Source organism: Paramisgurnus dabryanus, chromosome 7 (assembly GCF_030506205.2).
Source record: "Paramisgurnus dabryanus chromosome 7, PD_genome_1.1, whole genome shotgun sequence".
Taxonomy (NCBI): Eukaryota; Metazoa; Chordata; class Actinopteri; order Cypriniformes; family Cobitidae; genus Paramisgurnus; species Paramisgurnus dabryanus.
The window spans coordinates 7,553,017-7,567,317 of record NC_133343.1 but is presented as its reverse complement, the minus strand read 5'-3'; the positions used below and the strand labels follow the sequence as shown (position 1 = coordinate 7,567,317).

General features: G+C 40.0%; 1 protein-coding gene across 4 annotated transcripts in view; it reads left to right on the top strand.

Annotated features, from left to right (window-relative positions):
* scn1lab (sodium channel, voltage-gated, type I like, alpha b) overlaps positions 1-14,301 on the top strand; it is a 55,155-nt gene that overhangs the window by 2,550 nt on the left and 38,304 nt on the right. For 2 of the 4 annotated variants that reach the window (XM_073815356.1, XM_073815355.1), the window contains exons 2-10: positions 3,127-3,450; positions 3,644-3,762; positions 4,629-4,718; positions 4,893-5,021; positions 5,632-5,723; positions 10,282-10,524; positions 10,851-10,914; positions 12,185-12,326; positions 12,966-13,172. In XM_073815356.1, the coding sequence (XP_073671457.1) occupies positions 3,181-3,450; positions 3,644-3,762; positions 4,629-4,718; positions 4,893-5,021; positions 5,632-5,723; positions 10,282-10,524; positions 10,851-10,914; positions 12,185-12,326; positions 12,966-13,172 (1,356 nt within the window). In that variant the 5' untranslated portion in view covers positions 3,127-3,180. Of the gene's footprint in view, positions 1-3,126; positions 3,451-3,643; positions 3,763-4,385; positions 4,552-4,628; positions 4,719-4,892; positions 5,022-5,356; positions 5,449-5,631; positions 5,724-10,281; positions 10,525-10,850; positions 10,915-12,184; positions 12,327-12,965; positions 13,173-14,301 lie in introns of those variants that run through there. The other 2 variants (XM_073815357.1, XM_073815358.1) reach the window with 2 other exon arrangements.

The following is a 14,301-nucleotide window of genomic DNA, read 5'->3' as shown; positions in this document are numbered from 1 at the left end:
CGAATGAGAGAGTTGTTTTTACCTCCATCCTCAGAGGGAACAGGCTGAACTGGCTAGGTGACAATTGGGAGACAGCGAGTGAAACAACTGACATTGCTCATACACTAGACACATACGGACCCACATGCACACAAACAATTGCTTGCTCACGGTATTAGTCACGATTGCGCACACTGAAATCTATTCTTGTGCCTACCCAGGTATAATTTTCATTAAAAATAAATGTAGGCTGCATGGTTAAAGAACCTCATTGCTAGAAATCTTTGTTTGACCTTCTGTTAGACTTATAAGTAAACCGAGTTTTGGCTAAGTATATTTACCATAATAGGAAGATTGGCTCATTTTGTGGCAGAAAATATTGATGGGTTTGTAAGTGCATTTTCAAAATACTTTGATGCTGTTATTTATCCCATAAATGCCTATAGGGTCTGTGAAGGTTTTATGTAAATATTAATACAGATACTTTCTTGTATTCTTTTCTTGTTGAGATGTGTTATTGGAATTCCTGTAATGCTGCACCTTTCCAATTAAATGTGGACTATGAAGTTGAAATGTGGGTGGTTTGGAGCATTGTCAACTGTTGTTTGTTGTAGCAAACTGTGTAAAAGAAATCCATTTTTATTCTAAACAACACTACTACTTACTAATCAACAAAAAATACTCATTTGATCCGTTGACAGTTGTTAACTATTTACAGCAAGGGTGGGCATTCCTGGTCCTGGAGGGCCACTGTCCTGCAAAGTTTAGCTCCAACCCTAATCAAACACATCTGAAAAACCTAATAAAAGGCTGCAGGATGACTTGGAAATGTCGTTCAGGTGTGTTTGATTAGGGTTGGACTAAAACTTTGCAGGACAGTGGCCCTCCAGGACCAGGAATGCCCACCCCTGATTTACAGCATTGTTGCCTTATCAGGTCTACAAGGTCAGGGCTACACTCTTAAAAATAAAGGTGCTTAAAAGGTTCCTTAAAGCGATGCCATAGAAGATCCTTTTTTGCTTCCACAAAAAGCCATTTTTTCAAAGGTTCAGCCATTTCTTTAATACATTTTTATAATCTGAAGAACCTTTTTCCACCTTAAAGAACCTTTTGTGTAACAGAAACATTCTTCAAATTTTAAAGGTGCTTTACAGAATCATTTAGACAGAAAATGGTCTTCAATGGCATCATGAAGCCTCTTTATTTTCAAGAGTGGCCAAAATCTCGCAAATTTTGGTTTAGGGTAAGATTTGTGGGTAGGATTAGGAATAAAACAGCGCTTATCCAGCCCAAGTTTAGCCATAGCTGAATCCCATCTAGCCACATCCGGTCTACAGTGAGACGTAGTTTGTAACATTTGATTTACAAGAATTTTGACCTCTCTGTCTTGAATCCACCGTCAAGAATAGCATGATCACAAAAAAAATCCACAACCAGTTATTTTTACTAAGCAATTTGGGGTTTCTCTATTATGACATGTGACATTTTTTATTTCGCTATGTGTTGTTTAGGTAAAATGATAGCATTTTTCATGGTTAATGTCCTTCACTGCATGCAGTTCTTTCTTCTTTCTTTCCCTGCATCTGTTTTCTTATCTTACACACATCTGCAGTCTCGGAGAGAGAGAGTGAATCTTGGTGGGGAGGGGGATTCATAGGGGTCATGGAGCCCCTGGGGCTGACATGCTCTGGGTACACGCCCTGTTTGGCGCTCACAGGTCCTGCCACAGCTCTCAGGGCACAGCGCCAGGCTGGATATTTATGCCCTGTGACCCGCAGGCATCGCTGGTCTACTGTAACACACAGAGCTGGTAGAATCATCCAATGTAAACACACACAGGCCAGCTGAGTTAAATAATCACTGTGTGAATATTAACATCCTCTTTATTTGTTACAAGTAAGGACCTTTTTAATTTTGTTGCATTATTTATGCTGCTTTTATGACCTTTTATTCGAATATGATCACTTAAAAGAACAAGGACTTTGAAACAGTCATCTGTAAAGAATAAATGGTGTTTGACAACCTATTAGGTTACGGAAGCATTTATTAAAAGCATTCATATATCTTAATTATTAATGTAAAATAAATGGGTAACGCCTATGTCTCAGCTACCCATTTATAAAATCTTCTCCTGTGTCTATATAAAAACACACAAAAACATCCAAACCCAGGGTTTCCACGGGTCCTCGAAATCCTTGAAAGTTTATGAATCTGGGGGGAAAAATTCAAGGCCCTGGCAAGTTTTTAAAAATATTCATACATAGCAACAGGTCATTGAAAGTGCTTGAATCTATTTTATGCAAGAAGTTTTCTGGAAAAAATCCATATTATTCCCTGTGTAGTGTAGGATAATATCATAAAAATTCTAGATTTTTTAAGCACACGTGCTAACCTGTTCGCTTTAAATGCTTATATCTTCTGTATGCAAATGTTGATTCATACCAAAATGCTTTTTTGCAAAGTTGTGTTTGACATAAAAACGTCTCGGTTACGTATGTAACTGTTGTTCCCTGAGAAGGGAACGAGACGCTGCGTCTCCCTTGCCATATTTGCTGCGTCCCTGTAACGCCGTCTTTGGCAATATTTCAGATAGCGACTTCCTGGCTTCCGCGTCACCCTGTATTTGACGTTAAGCATCACCCTTGGTTAAATTTGATATACACATTCAGACGCACTTACCTTTGGAGTCGTCCCCAAAGCGTGAGTTCCTCGAAAGGGAACTGTAACAATGTATCTTTAAAGGTAACACAAGGTAACCTTGCTCTCACTTAAAATGTGTCCCAACATTTAGTCCTTGAATTCGAGGGTATTTGACCTGGAAAGTCCTTGAAAAGTCCTTGAATTTAAAGTTAACTAAGGTGTGGGAACCCTGAAACCTACTAACAAATCCTGCTTTTATTAACCAGCTAGCGTCATAGAGCATTACTGTATTGACATCACTAAGTAACAATTCAAATAGTCCATGTTTGAAGTTTCTGTAATAAATTCTGTAAATATGACCTGTAATACGAAGTGTGATGATCTTGATCTTTGTGGAAAAAATCTATGTTGGTTATTTCATATTTTGACTGGGCTTACTCTTAGCATTTAAGCTCCTGTTGAGTCCGCCGTATGTTGTTTATTGATCATGTGATCTCGTTCCTTCAGCTCCCAGAGTGACCTGAGATCCAGCTGGTTCAGCTACCATAGCAGGATGTCAATATGGCTGCTCAGCTTCTCGTTCCACCCGGACCCGACAGCTTCCGGCCCTTCACGCCCGAGTCTCTCGCTGCTATCGAGCGCCGCATCGCAGATGAGGCAGCCCAACGGCCCAAAGGCGGGAGACGGCCCGATGAAGATGACGAAAACGGGCCCAAACCCAACAGCGATCTGGAGGCGGGCAAGTCCCTGCCATTCATCTACGGAGACATTCCGCCCAACATGGTGTCCGTCCCGCTGGAGGACCTGGACACTTACTACAGCAACCAAAAAGTATGAGGTTTGAATTAGACGAATATGAAACGGATAGTAAGGAGTGAAAAGTCTTGGTGTTAGCGCCACCTCAGTTTGAAAATTCTGTGTACTGGTAGTTAATGTATATAACAACTTTTTTTAACAGACTTAAAAACAGATTGTGAAGACAAAGCGTGTGCAGTGTAACCACAATCCCTCGTTTCTGTTTCAGACCTTTATAGTATTGAATCGCGGGAAGGCCATATTCCGCTTTAACGCTACGTCGGCCGTGTACATTTTGAGCCCCTTCAATCCTTTGAGGAGAATCTCCATCAGGATCCTGGTGCATTCATATCCTTTACCACTTGAGCAGATGTACACAAACTTATTAACATATTAGTCTCACATCGGAGAACATCTTGCTTAAGAAACAATATGCAGGGTTCTCCTGCGGGTCTTTGAAATCCTTGAAAGTTTGTGAATTTGAGAAAAAAATTCAAGGCCCTGGGAAGTTTTTGATGCTTTTTTGCATAGTTGTGTTTGATACATGAAAACGCCTTTGGTTACGAGAAGGGAACGAGACGCTGCGTCTCCCTTGTCATACTTCCTGCGTCCCTATAACGCCGTTTTTGGCAATATTTCAGATAGCGATATACTTCCTGGGGCCCGCGTCAACCTGTATTTGTCGTTAAGCCTCACCATTAGTTTCAGATGCACTCACCCCTGGAGGCGTCCCCAAAGTGTCACCGTAGTGACGTAACATAAGTTCCCTCGAAAGTGAACTGTAACAATGTATCTTAAAAGGTAACACGGTGTAACCTTGCTCTCACTTAAAATGTGTCCCCACATTTAGTCCTTGAATTTGAGGGTATTGGACCTGGAAAGTCTTTGACAGATCCTTGAATTTGAAGTTAACTAAGATGTGGGAACCCTGAATATGTAAAGCGACCAAAACTCACTTATTTTGTTTTTGTAGAGTTTAGTGTCTGTTTATTTGACGTAAATGCATATCAGACTCCACAAATGTTTTGTTCATGCAAAAATCAGTAAGGAAATGTTTGGAAGATTTTGCTTTCCGGTTTTGTATCCCATATGCATTAGACGAGGAGATTGTGGGTCAGTACCGAGCTGAGATTGGGTGTAAGTGGGTTTTTATACACGTACCTATTTGTGTGTGGTTATTTGTTTTTCGTGCATATTCCTTGACCGCTTCTTACGATGTTCAGTTTTGTGATCATGTGCACAATCTTGACCAACTGCATCTTTATGACCCTCAGCAATCCCCCAGATTGGGCCAAAAATGTGGAGTAAGTCACTATTTTACCTCAGATGTCCACAACTTTAGTGCATGGGGTAGTTGCATAGCTTGTTTGTTAAGTTAGCATCTACTTCCAAACCATTTGTTTTGCCTTCCTTTGGGGGTGAGATGCTTCCATACTTTGCCTTTATGTTTTGAGTCATATGCATGACATGTTGTTTAGGTACACCTTCACAGGGATCTACACATTCGAGTCCCTTATTAAGATCCTGGCACGGGGCTTCTGCGTTGGGAAGTTCACTTTCCTGAGGGATCCCTGGAACTGGCTGGATTTTAGCGTCATTCTGATGGCGTGAGTATCGGATGCCTTTAATGTTCGTGATTTAAAAATAAATACATATTATATACTCTATATCAAGCGTCTCCAACCCTTCTCCCGGTGAGCTACCGTCCTGCAGATTTTAGCTTGATAATTACTGACAGGTGTGTTGGAGCTGTTGAAGTCTGCAGGACGGTACCTCACCGGGTTGAAGCATTAATGAGAGTTTACGCGGATAGTTTTGGACACATTGATATCTGAGCTCGGAAATCTGGTGAATCCATAATGGTTCTGTGAGTATGTCTGTTGACGATGTGTGTGTGCGTGCGCGCGTGTGAAATGTGGTAACTCTCTATTTGATTCAACAGGTATGTAACTGAGTTTGTAAACCTAGGCAATGTGTCAGCTCTCCGCACTTTCAGAGTGCTCAGAGCTTTGAAAACTATTTCAGTCATCCCAGGTAAGGGATGTGTGTGCGTGTGTGTGTGTCTATATAGACGTGCGCATGCGTTGTGTGCGCGAACACAGGTGTCAGTCAGGCGTGTGTCTCCGTGTGACGTATTCCTCTGCTGCCCTGTCCCGTCCTAATGTGTGCGTGTGTTTGTGTGTGCGTGTGTGTGTTTGACCCCCCCCCTCCCTACAGATATGTAACAGAATTTGTGGATCTGGGCAATGTCTCAGCACTGAGAACCTTCAGGGTTTTACGAGCACTCAAAACTATATCAGTGATCCCAGGTGAGGGCTAGCTCCTAGGCGGACACTCTCTCCATCCGAGTTTCTGGCTTACTTCATTCCCTTCTCCGCTGGCCTCTCTCTCTCATTCTGCCGCTCTCGGCGTCAGAGAAAGCAGGAATCCGCTCGGGCATAAAAACGGGATTCCAGGCTTTTAAAAGCACATTCTGTAGTTCTCCTTATATCGTCAGGCTCTGCTCTGTTATTTCCCAAAGACCATCATGCTTTGGGAAAGGTCTCCCATATCATGCCTTGGGAAATAGACAACGGGGCGTTTTTAATTTGTGTTGTTTTTTTTGCATGAGACATTGCTGAAGCCTATAGGCTGAGATAGAAAATCTGAGACCCTCTGCTCTTCACTGCTCCTCTGTTTGACTTCTGTGTGCATGCGCACCGTCGTTTGTGTCTGTTATATACTGGGATGTGTGTGTGTGTGAAACACGGACGGGCGCTGCCGTGATGCACACAAACACACGCACGCACATGCAATACACGCAGACTTACACTGCATGCTTAAATGTTGTTAATAACACAAACATTCATTCAACTAACTCGCACTAATGTTTGAAGCTTCGTATATTAGAAGCTTTTGGTCACCAAAAGCTTTTGATTGCTTTCTTTTTACTAATTTATAATGCTTTGCTAGCTTTATGCTATGATAAATTTGAAAAAAAAAAGAGTAAAAATATGATGTTGTTGTCTCATGATAGATACTACAGAGAGCAGTTCACCCAAAAATAAGCTCTTTTTCCCACCCTCATGTCATTTCAAACACATTCATTTCAAAATGTTTTTATTTATGGAAAACGAATGGAACATTTTTGGACCCAGATGCAATGGCAAACAGGACTCTATATATAGAGTCTTCTAAAGCAATTTCAAATGTCACAATCAAACTTGTGCGGCGTGTTTTGCTTTTGCAAAATTAATATTATTTACACAATATTAAAGGTGCCATAGAATGTAAACTGTATTTATCTACCCATAGATAAATAATACGAGCTCTGTACATGTTAGGGGCTGTTTACACTTGGTATTAAGATGTGTTTTCATCGATCGGATCACAAGTGGACGAGAGAGAAACATTACGTTTACACCTGGTATTTAAATCCGTCTCTTTTATCCAGTTTCGACCGCTTCTGTCAAGAATACTGTGAGGGGATGGTCTGTGAGACGGTGGGCGAGTCTCTCTGCTGTCATTCAAACGTGAACGCGAGTAATTATGAGTTTATATGGACGCAAACTAATATTATGTCGGAGTCCGCTGCTTGTTTAGCAAGTAAACATGCTGCACAGTGTTTTGTACGTGTGTATGAAAGAGCTTTCTTTTCAGCGCAATTGATGAAATAGGATCGCGCAACTTTCACACGCTTTCAAAACGAAACTACGGAGATCAGCCGCTTTAGTTGTATCAATGACAGGCTAAAAATAGCGCTGTTCACCGTATGTTCACGCCAGAAGTCGAAAAAAGACGTAAAACTTGTGTTTAATACCTCAGATTAGATAAATGGGCGGAGAGAAGGCGGTCGCGAGTGGCTGTTCGAACACATTCAACCACATATGCGTTCCGCAACTCCAAAGCAATCCGATCGAAAGTGGTTTCGACTACCTCTGGATGTGGTTGAAAGTGGTCAAAAGTGGACAAACTCAAAACGTTTTGAACACCGTTTACACCTGGCATTAACGTCGTCCACTTGTGATCCGAAAACGCATGTTAATGCCAAGTGTAAACAGCCTCATAGTGACATTATCATGAGCCTCAAACACGATTGTTTCCTCCTTCTTATGTAAACCTCATGCATGCAAAAGACACGACAATCTCAACATAACACCAAATGTGACATTACTGTTGTGATGTACACACACACAACATTAAATTCAGCCCAGTCTCACGAAATTTTGTTATATAGTCACTTAAATTTTTGATTCTTTTTTCGTGATATTATCACGAATTTCCGCGTTTTTTTGTGATCGTTTAACAAATTCCTGTTTTCTTGTGATTATCACGTATTGGTTACTCCACTGTTTTGTCCTATTGTTTTTATCATTGTCGCTTCGGTTTAGGGTTAGATTTACATAAAATGACATCCCAAATCTAACCCTAACGCCAGGTGACATATAAAAAATAAATCAGAAAAAATAGTATAAACCAATATATCAATTGACATTCTAATGCAAGCACCAAATCTAACCCTAAACCGAAGTGACAATGGTTTGAAAATAGGAAAAAGCAGTTGAGTAACCAATACATGATAATCACATAAAAACAGGAATTCGTTATACGATCACAAAAAACACGGAAATTTGTGATAATATCACGGAAAAAATAATAAAAAATTTACGTGACTATATCACGAAACCTTGTGAGTCTGGGTAGTGAAATTACACATTAAATTAATAACAATGCTACAATGCTAAAAACAGTTGTAATTGCTGAGTTAGTGTTATATGCTAGTTAATGCTACACGCTAGTGTTTAGGCGGAAGTTAGTACTATTGACGTTACAGTTACGTTTTGCAGGTCCAAACTGAAAAAATAATCAGAAACGTCCAATAACAATCTCCAAACAACTGATTTTTCCTCAAATTGCGTATCTTCGTCTGATACAGGTTCAAACATAAGGTCTGTTTACATACACATAGAGCTACTGAAAGGAGCTGCTCTGTGAAGCAGCCAATCAGAGCAGAGCTCAACATTATTATTCATGACCCTTTCAAAAAAGGTAATATTAGACCATTTCATTTTTATGGGAAATCCCAGGGTTATAAATGGACATGTAAAAAACATTTCTGGATAATGTTTGTACTAAGTAAAACCACATGCCTTGTATGTAGACTGTAGAGAACAAGTTAACATTATTTCAAGGCATTCTTTGGCACCTTTAATAATATTTTTATAATACTTAAAGTCTGTGTAAGTCATTTCAGAGAATTACAGAAATACGCTACGTAGACTGTGAGCTGTGTAGTACTGAATTGTGGTGTCACACCATTAAACAGTTTATCCACATTTTTGTGTTCAGAATTATTATTTGGGCGGGGCTAAAACGATGACCCCTCACACAATTGCGAGCATCCATTCAAGTTGTAGCGGTATTTGAAAGTTCAGAAAGACGGTAGCTTTCCCGCACGTGGGTGTGGTTTCAGGATTTTGATAACTTATTTTGCTTGCCGTTTTTTTTTTAATCAGTCAAATTTGACTGGGTGGTTAACACATTTTTCTGTGGTGTGACATACGGAAAACACATTTAATATCTGACTTTACATGGACTTTAAACCTTTTGAAATATACTGCGTTTATGTAGTTTTTTTAACGCAAAATGTTTGAAATAGCTTGAGGGACATTAAAGGGATAGTTCACCTAAAAAGGAAAATTCTGTCATCCCCATAGACTGTAAAAATATGGATGTAGTCTCCTTGACGTCACCCATTGGTTTGTGAAGATCGTTTTTGAAGCTTAAAGTAGGCGTTGCCTGCCATCGCCATCTTGGCTACGCATCACCGCGAATCACTCGCGGAAATCGAAAATGGGTAAAGAGGCGGGACATGGGTGAAGCTGAGGTGGCTGGTTGCTGCTACCACGCCCTTCTAGCTCGATTCTAGTGACAGCAGTGACCGTTCACCCCTCACTCAAGTGACCACGCCCTTAATTATGCAAAAGTTTAAGGCTTAATATAATTTAAACGGATGAGTTACAAAAAAATTCACCCCTCTCACAGTTGTCATGAAGGGCAAACTTAGCTGTACATACCAAAAACACTTCATGTACGAGGCTGTAAACATATTATTTTCTACTGTAAAGTTGGGCATTTTTAACATGGTGGTCTATGGGAATTGACTCCCCTTTGGAGCCTGCCTCAAGCTGCCAGTCGATGAATTGCAGTTTAAGTCACTTCCGTATTGGCTTCATCAGAGAGATCGGAAGGTTGCCCCTCGGTCATCCCCCATTCACTTCTATAGTAGAAACAAAGAATATTATGGAAATAAATGGGGTCCACGAATGGTTTGGTTCTAAACATTTCTCAAAATATCTTCCTTTGTGTTATTCAGAACAACGAAATTTGTAAAGGTTTGTAACAACATGAGAGTGAATAAATGATGACAGAATTTTTATTTTTGAGTGAACTATCCCTTTAAAGGACATATTGGCTAAATGAAATTCTTTTGGGTGAACTATTTTCATCATTTATTTTGACTTTAAATTAAATGAGCATTAGGATGACAGAAACATTTTTATTTGTACATACAGTATTAAATAAAAGCAACATGCTTCCTAGTGAAACTACACTCTTAAAAATAAAGGTTCCTAAAAGGTTCTTTGACCGGCTGTATGGTTCCATGAAGAACCACCACAGAAGCGTCCTGTTACACAAAAGGTTTTTGTAATAGATAAAGGCTCTACAAATGACCATTGACTGAAAGGTTTTTTAAAGAACAATGGTTCTTCTATGGCATCGCTGCAAAGAACCTTTTATAGCACCTTTATGTTTTCAAAATAGCTTTCCTTTTCACTATCACAATGTGTTTGTGAGCATTTGTGACCACCGCTACGTGTCCCTCAGGGCTGAAGACCATCGTTGGCGCTTTGATCCAGTCCGTGAAGAAGCTGTCAGACGTGATGATCCTGACGGTCTTCTGTCTGAGCGTGTTTGCTCTGATCGGACTGCAGCTCTTCATGGGAAACCTGAGGCAGAAGTGTGTGAGGATACCGATCAATGGCACAGAAAACACAACAGACCGGTTCAACTACAGCTTAGAACTGCCCGGCTCCACCTTCAACTGGACGGAGTACATTAGTGATAAGAGTAAGTGAAGACTGTGTGTGTGTGTGCTGTTGAGATGCTTGGAGACACTACACTTTCCTGCGGGTGTAAGGAGTGATCCACTGGCCCAAGAAAAATGAGTCATCCAGTGCTTTAAGCACACTTACCACTGTGTCTGTGTGTTGCCTTGCAGACTGTGTTGTTCAAGGTCTGGGCTTAATTTAGAGTCATACATTTCCTTCAAGCTACAACTTTTAAAGCCAGAAACATACTGTATACTGTGTGTGTGTGTGCGTGCGTGCGTGTGTGACTGTGGTCTCCTTATCCTTGTATTGTGTTTTCTGAAATTTTTCCTTTTCCCTTTTCAGACAATTATTATTACCTCCCAGGCCGTAGAGATGCTTTGCTGTGTGGAAATTCTAGCGATGCAGGGTATGATATTTTACAATATACATAATATTTGATAGTGGCTTGACGGATCGCAGTTTGACCCACGGTTCGGCTCGCATGCGATTTGCAGAGTAATACACAAATTTAAATAGGGAAAGTTAGGGAATAGGGACAGTACAGACGCACATGCGGTTGAATGTGTCTGGTTCAGCTCCAATCAGACGTGATCATCCCTATACCGTCAGAACTCTTGATGTGTAAACTTTAGAGAGAGTTGTGCTGCTGTGTCTCAGTCCATTTAAAATACATTTGGAAATAAAGCAGTGGAAAAACGACATAACGTTTTTTAACGAATTCACCCATCGTCTGTGTGCGAACGCGCGTTTAACTGTACTCAAAAGTGCACACACGGAGAGACGCGTTTCAAAAAGCAAGCGAACATTAAAATCTTTCTGTTCTTGACAGGGCACATACAAACAAAATGATCTCCACAGTATTCTTTTTCTAATAAATTTTTTTTTTAATGTCTTAAGTTTATGTATAGATTACAGTCAGAAACCAGTGCATATATTATTAAAGAGACAGTAACCTCAATTAACCTACTTAAGTCCGTGTCATTAATGTTAATCAAACAACCCAAGACAAAGAGAAAATCACTTTTGTAGCTCTAAAACATAATCATTATATTTAACGTATACAATTAAGACAGTGTTATAATTCATTCGATTCGATTTCTATACCTAATGCTAATTTTAGACCTTACTTAATGTGCAATTTTTTTTCTTTTTTATAAATTTGTAATTTCTTTATTTGTTATTCGATTTTTCCCACCCCTTTTTTTGCTGGTCTGAAAAATGATCCGATCTGTGCCTCAAAAACCGTAATGTGATCCGAACCGTGAGTTTTGTGATCGTCACACCCCTAATATTTGATCATGCATTATCAAACATGAACTAACAATACGTCTACATCATTTATTTTTAACTCATGGTAATTTTATTATTTACTATAAATTTTTAAAATATAAAGTTGTAACTGTTAACGGGCGATTCTAGGATTTTCATTTTAGGGGATATTCATTTTACACATTTAACATTTAAATAAACTTAATTTATTTAGTTAATGCACAGTGAATTAACATGAACAATTGTATTGTTTTTTAAATAACAATAAATGATGAGGTTCATTGTTAGTTTATGCTAACAAATGCATTTAACAGATGTATATGATGTCATCTATGGGCCTTGTGAACTAAATGACTTTCTGATTCTCACTGAATGGACTGAAAATCTCTGTTTGGATGGACTTACAGGCAGTGTCCAGAGGGCTTCTCATGTATAAAAGGTGGTCGTAATCCTGACTACGGCTACACAAGCTTTGATACGTTCGGCTGGGCCTTCCTCTCGCTCTTCAGACTCATGACGCAAGACTTCTGGGAAAATCTCTATCAGCAGGTACAACCATTACCTCACCTTCTAGTCAAATGTATTATATATTTATTGCCATGTCCCAATATTCTCATCTTGGAATAAAACCACAGAACTGTGAGTTCTCCTCCAGGCCCATTTATACTCCTATAGGGATTAAACCACACAAAAATTAAAGTACAGGCCACGCCCGCTGCCTTCTTCTGTGTAGTCTAGAGTCTAGACCACCTGTTTATGTGCTGCTAACTCGAGGGATTTTCAAGATGCGCTTAACCCCGGGTCTTGTAATGACTAAGCAACACCCCTATATTCTTATATGCATTAGACCACACTCTAACATCTTTCTGTAAATATAAGGCCACTCCCCCTAAATCTTCTTTTAGACATAGACAGCACACCAGACATCCTTCTGTAATAACTGCACTTCTATATTTTTTATAGGCATTTGACACAACATCCTTCGGAAAATACTAGGCCACACCCTTAAGTCATTATAGATATTAGACCCCATCCAAACATCCTGTCCTTTTAAATACTAGGCCCTTTAACTCCTTTAAGACATTTGACCATAACCAACAGGCTTTTTCATTTAAACGCTGCTTTTCAATTTTTTCCATTTGGTACGTGGATAATTGTCTCTCTCTCACTCCTCCCTCGCTTATGCAGACCCTACGTGCAGCTGGAAAGCCCTACATGATTTTCTTTGTGCTGGTAATCTTCCTGGGCTCCTTCTATCTGGTAAATCTCATCCTGGCTGTGGTGGCCATGGCATATGATGAGCAAAACCAGGCCACTATAGAGGAGGCCCAACAGAAGGAGGAAGAATTTCAAGCCATGCTGGAACAGCTAAAGAGACAGCAGGAGGAGGCACAGGTAGCACACACACACACACACACACACACACACACACACACACACACACACACACACACACACACACACACACACACATACACACATACATATACATGTATACATTTATTAAGAGCTGAATCCACTGACAGTATTTACAGTTTTTGTGTTGATTTAATGATATCTCCAGATTGTTTTGTTATTTTTATTATAATCATTATTTCATATTTGTTTCCTTGTCTTTGATCTTCTGCCTTCATCATCTCTTAAGTTTCTCAGCCACATAGCTGCGACTAACACTGTCCTGTCGCCATGGAAACCGACAGTAATGAGATAGAGAGAGGGAGTGAGGGAGTGTTATTTTCTCTTAGTGAACATGAAAAAGAGAGTAACGAGTGAAAAAGACTGAGAAGCAGAATAACTCAGAAATGCTGAATGTGACAGACAGACTTGCAGATAGAAAGATAGACAGGCAGACTAACTGACAGACAGACAGAGTTACTTACAGTCAAACAAATTTGCAGACAGACAGAGACAGACCTATAGAGTTACTTACAGACAGACAGAGACAGAGTTACTGACAGGCAGAATTACTGAGAGACTGACAGACAGCTAGAGATAGACTTACTGACAGATAGACAGAAACAGAGTTACAGACAGACAGACACACTAACAGACGACTGAGACAGATTTTCTGACAGACAGAATAACTGACTGACAGAGACAGATAGACTTACTGATAGACAGATGACTGAGACAGACTTGCTGGCAGACAGAAAGAGAGACAGACAGACAGACAGAATTACTGACAGACAGAGACAGATAGACTTACTAACAGACAGAGTTACCGAGAGATAGACAGAGACAGACATACAGACAAGGCAGACATATAGAGTTACGAACAGACAAACTAACAGACCTCTGAGACAGATAGACTTGCTGACAGACAGACAGATAAAAAGACAGTTACTGACAGATAGAAAGAGAGACATACAGAGACAGATTTACAGACAGATAAACAGAGTTGCAGACAGACAGATAGATTGTCTGACAGACAGATTGTCTGACAGACAGAATTAATGACACACAGAGACAGATAGACTTACTGACAGACAGACGACTGAGACAGACTTGCTGGCAGACAGACAGA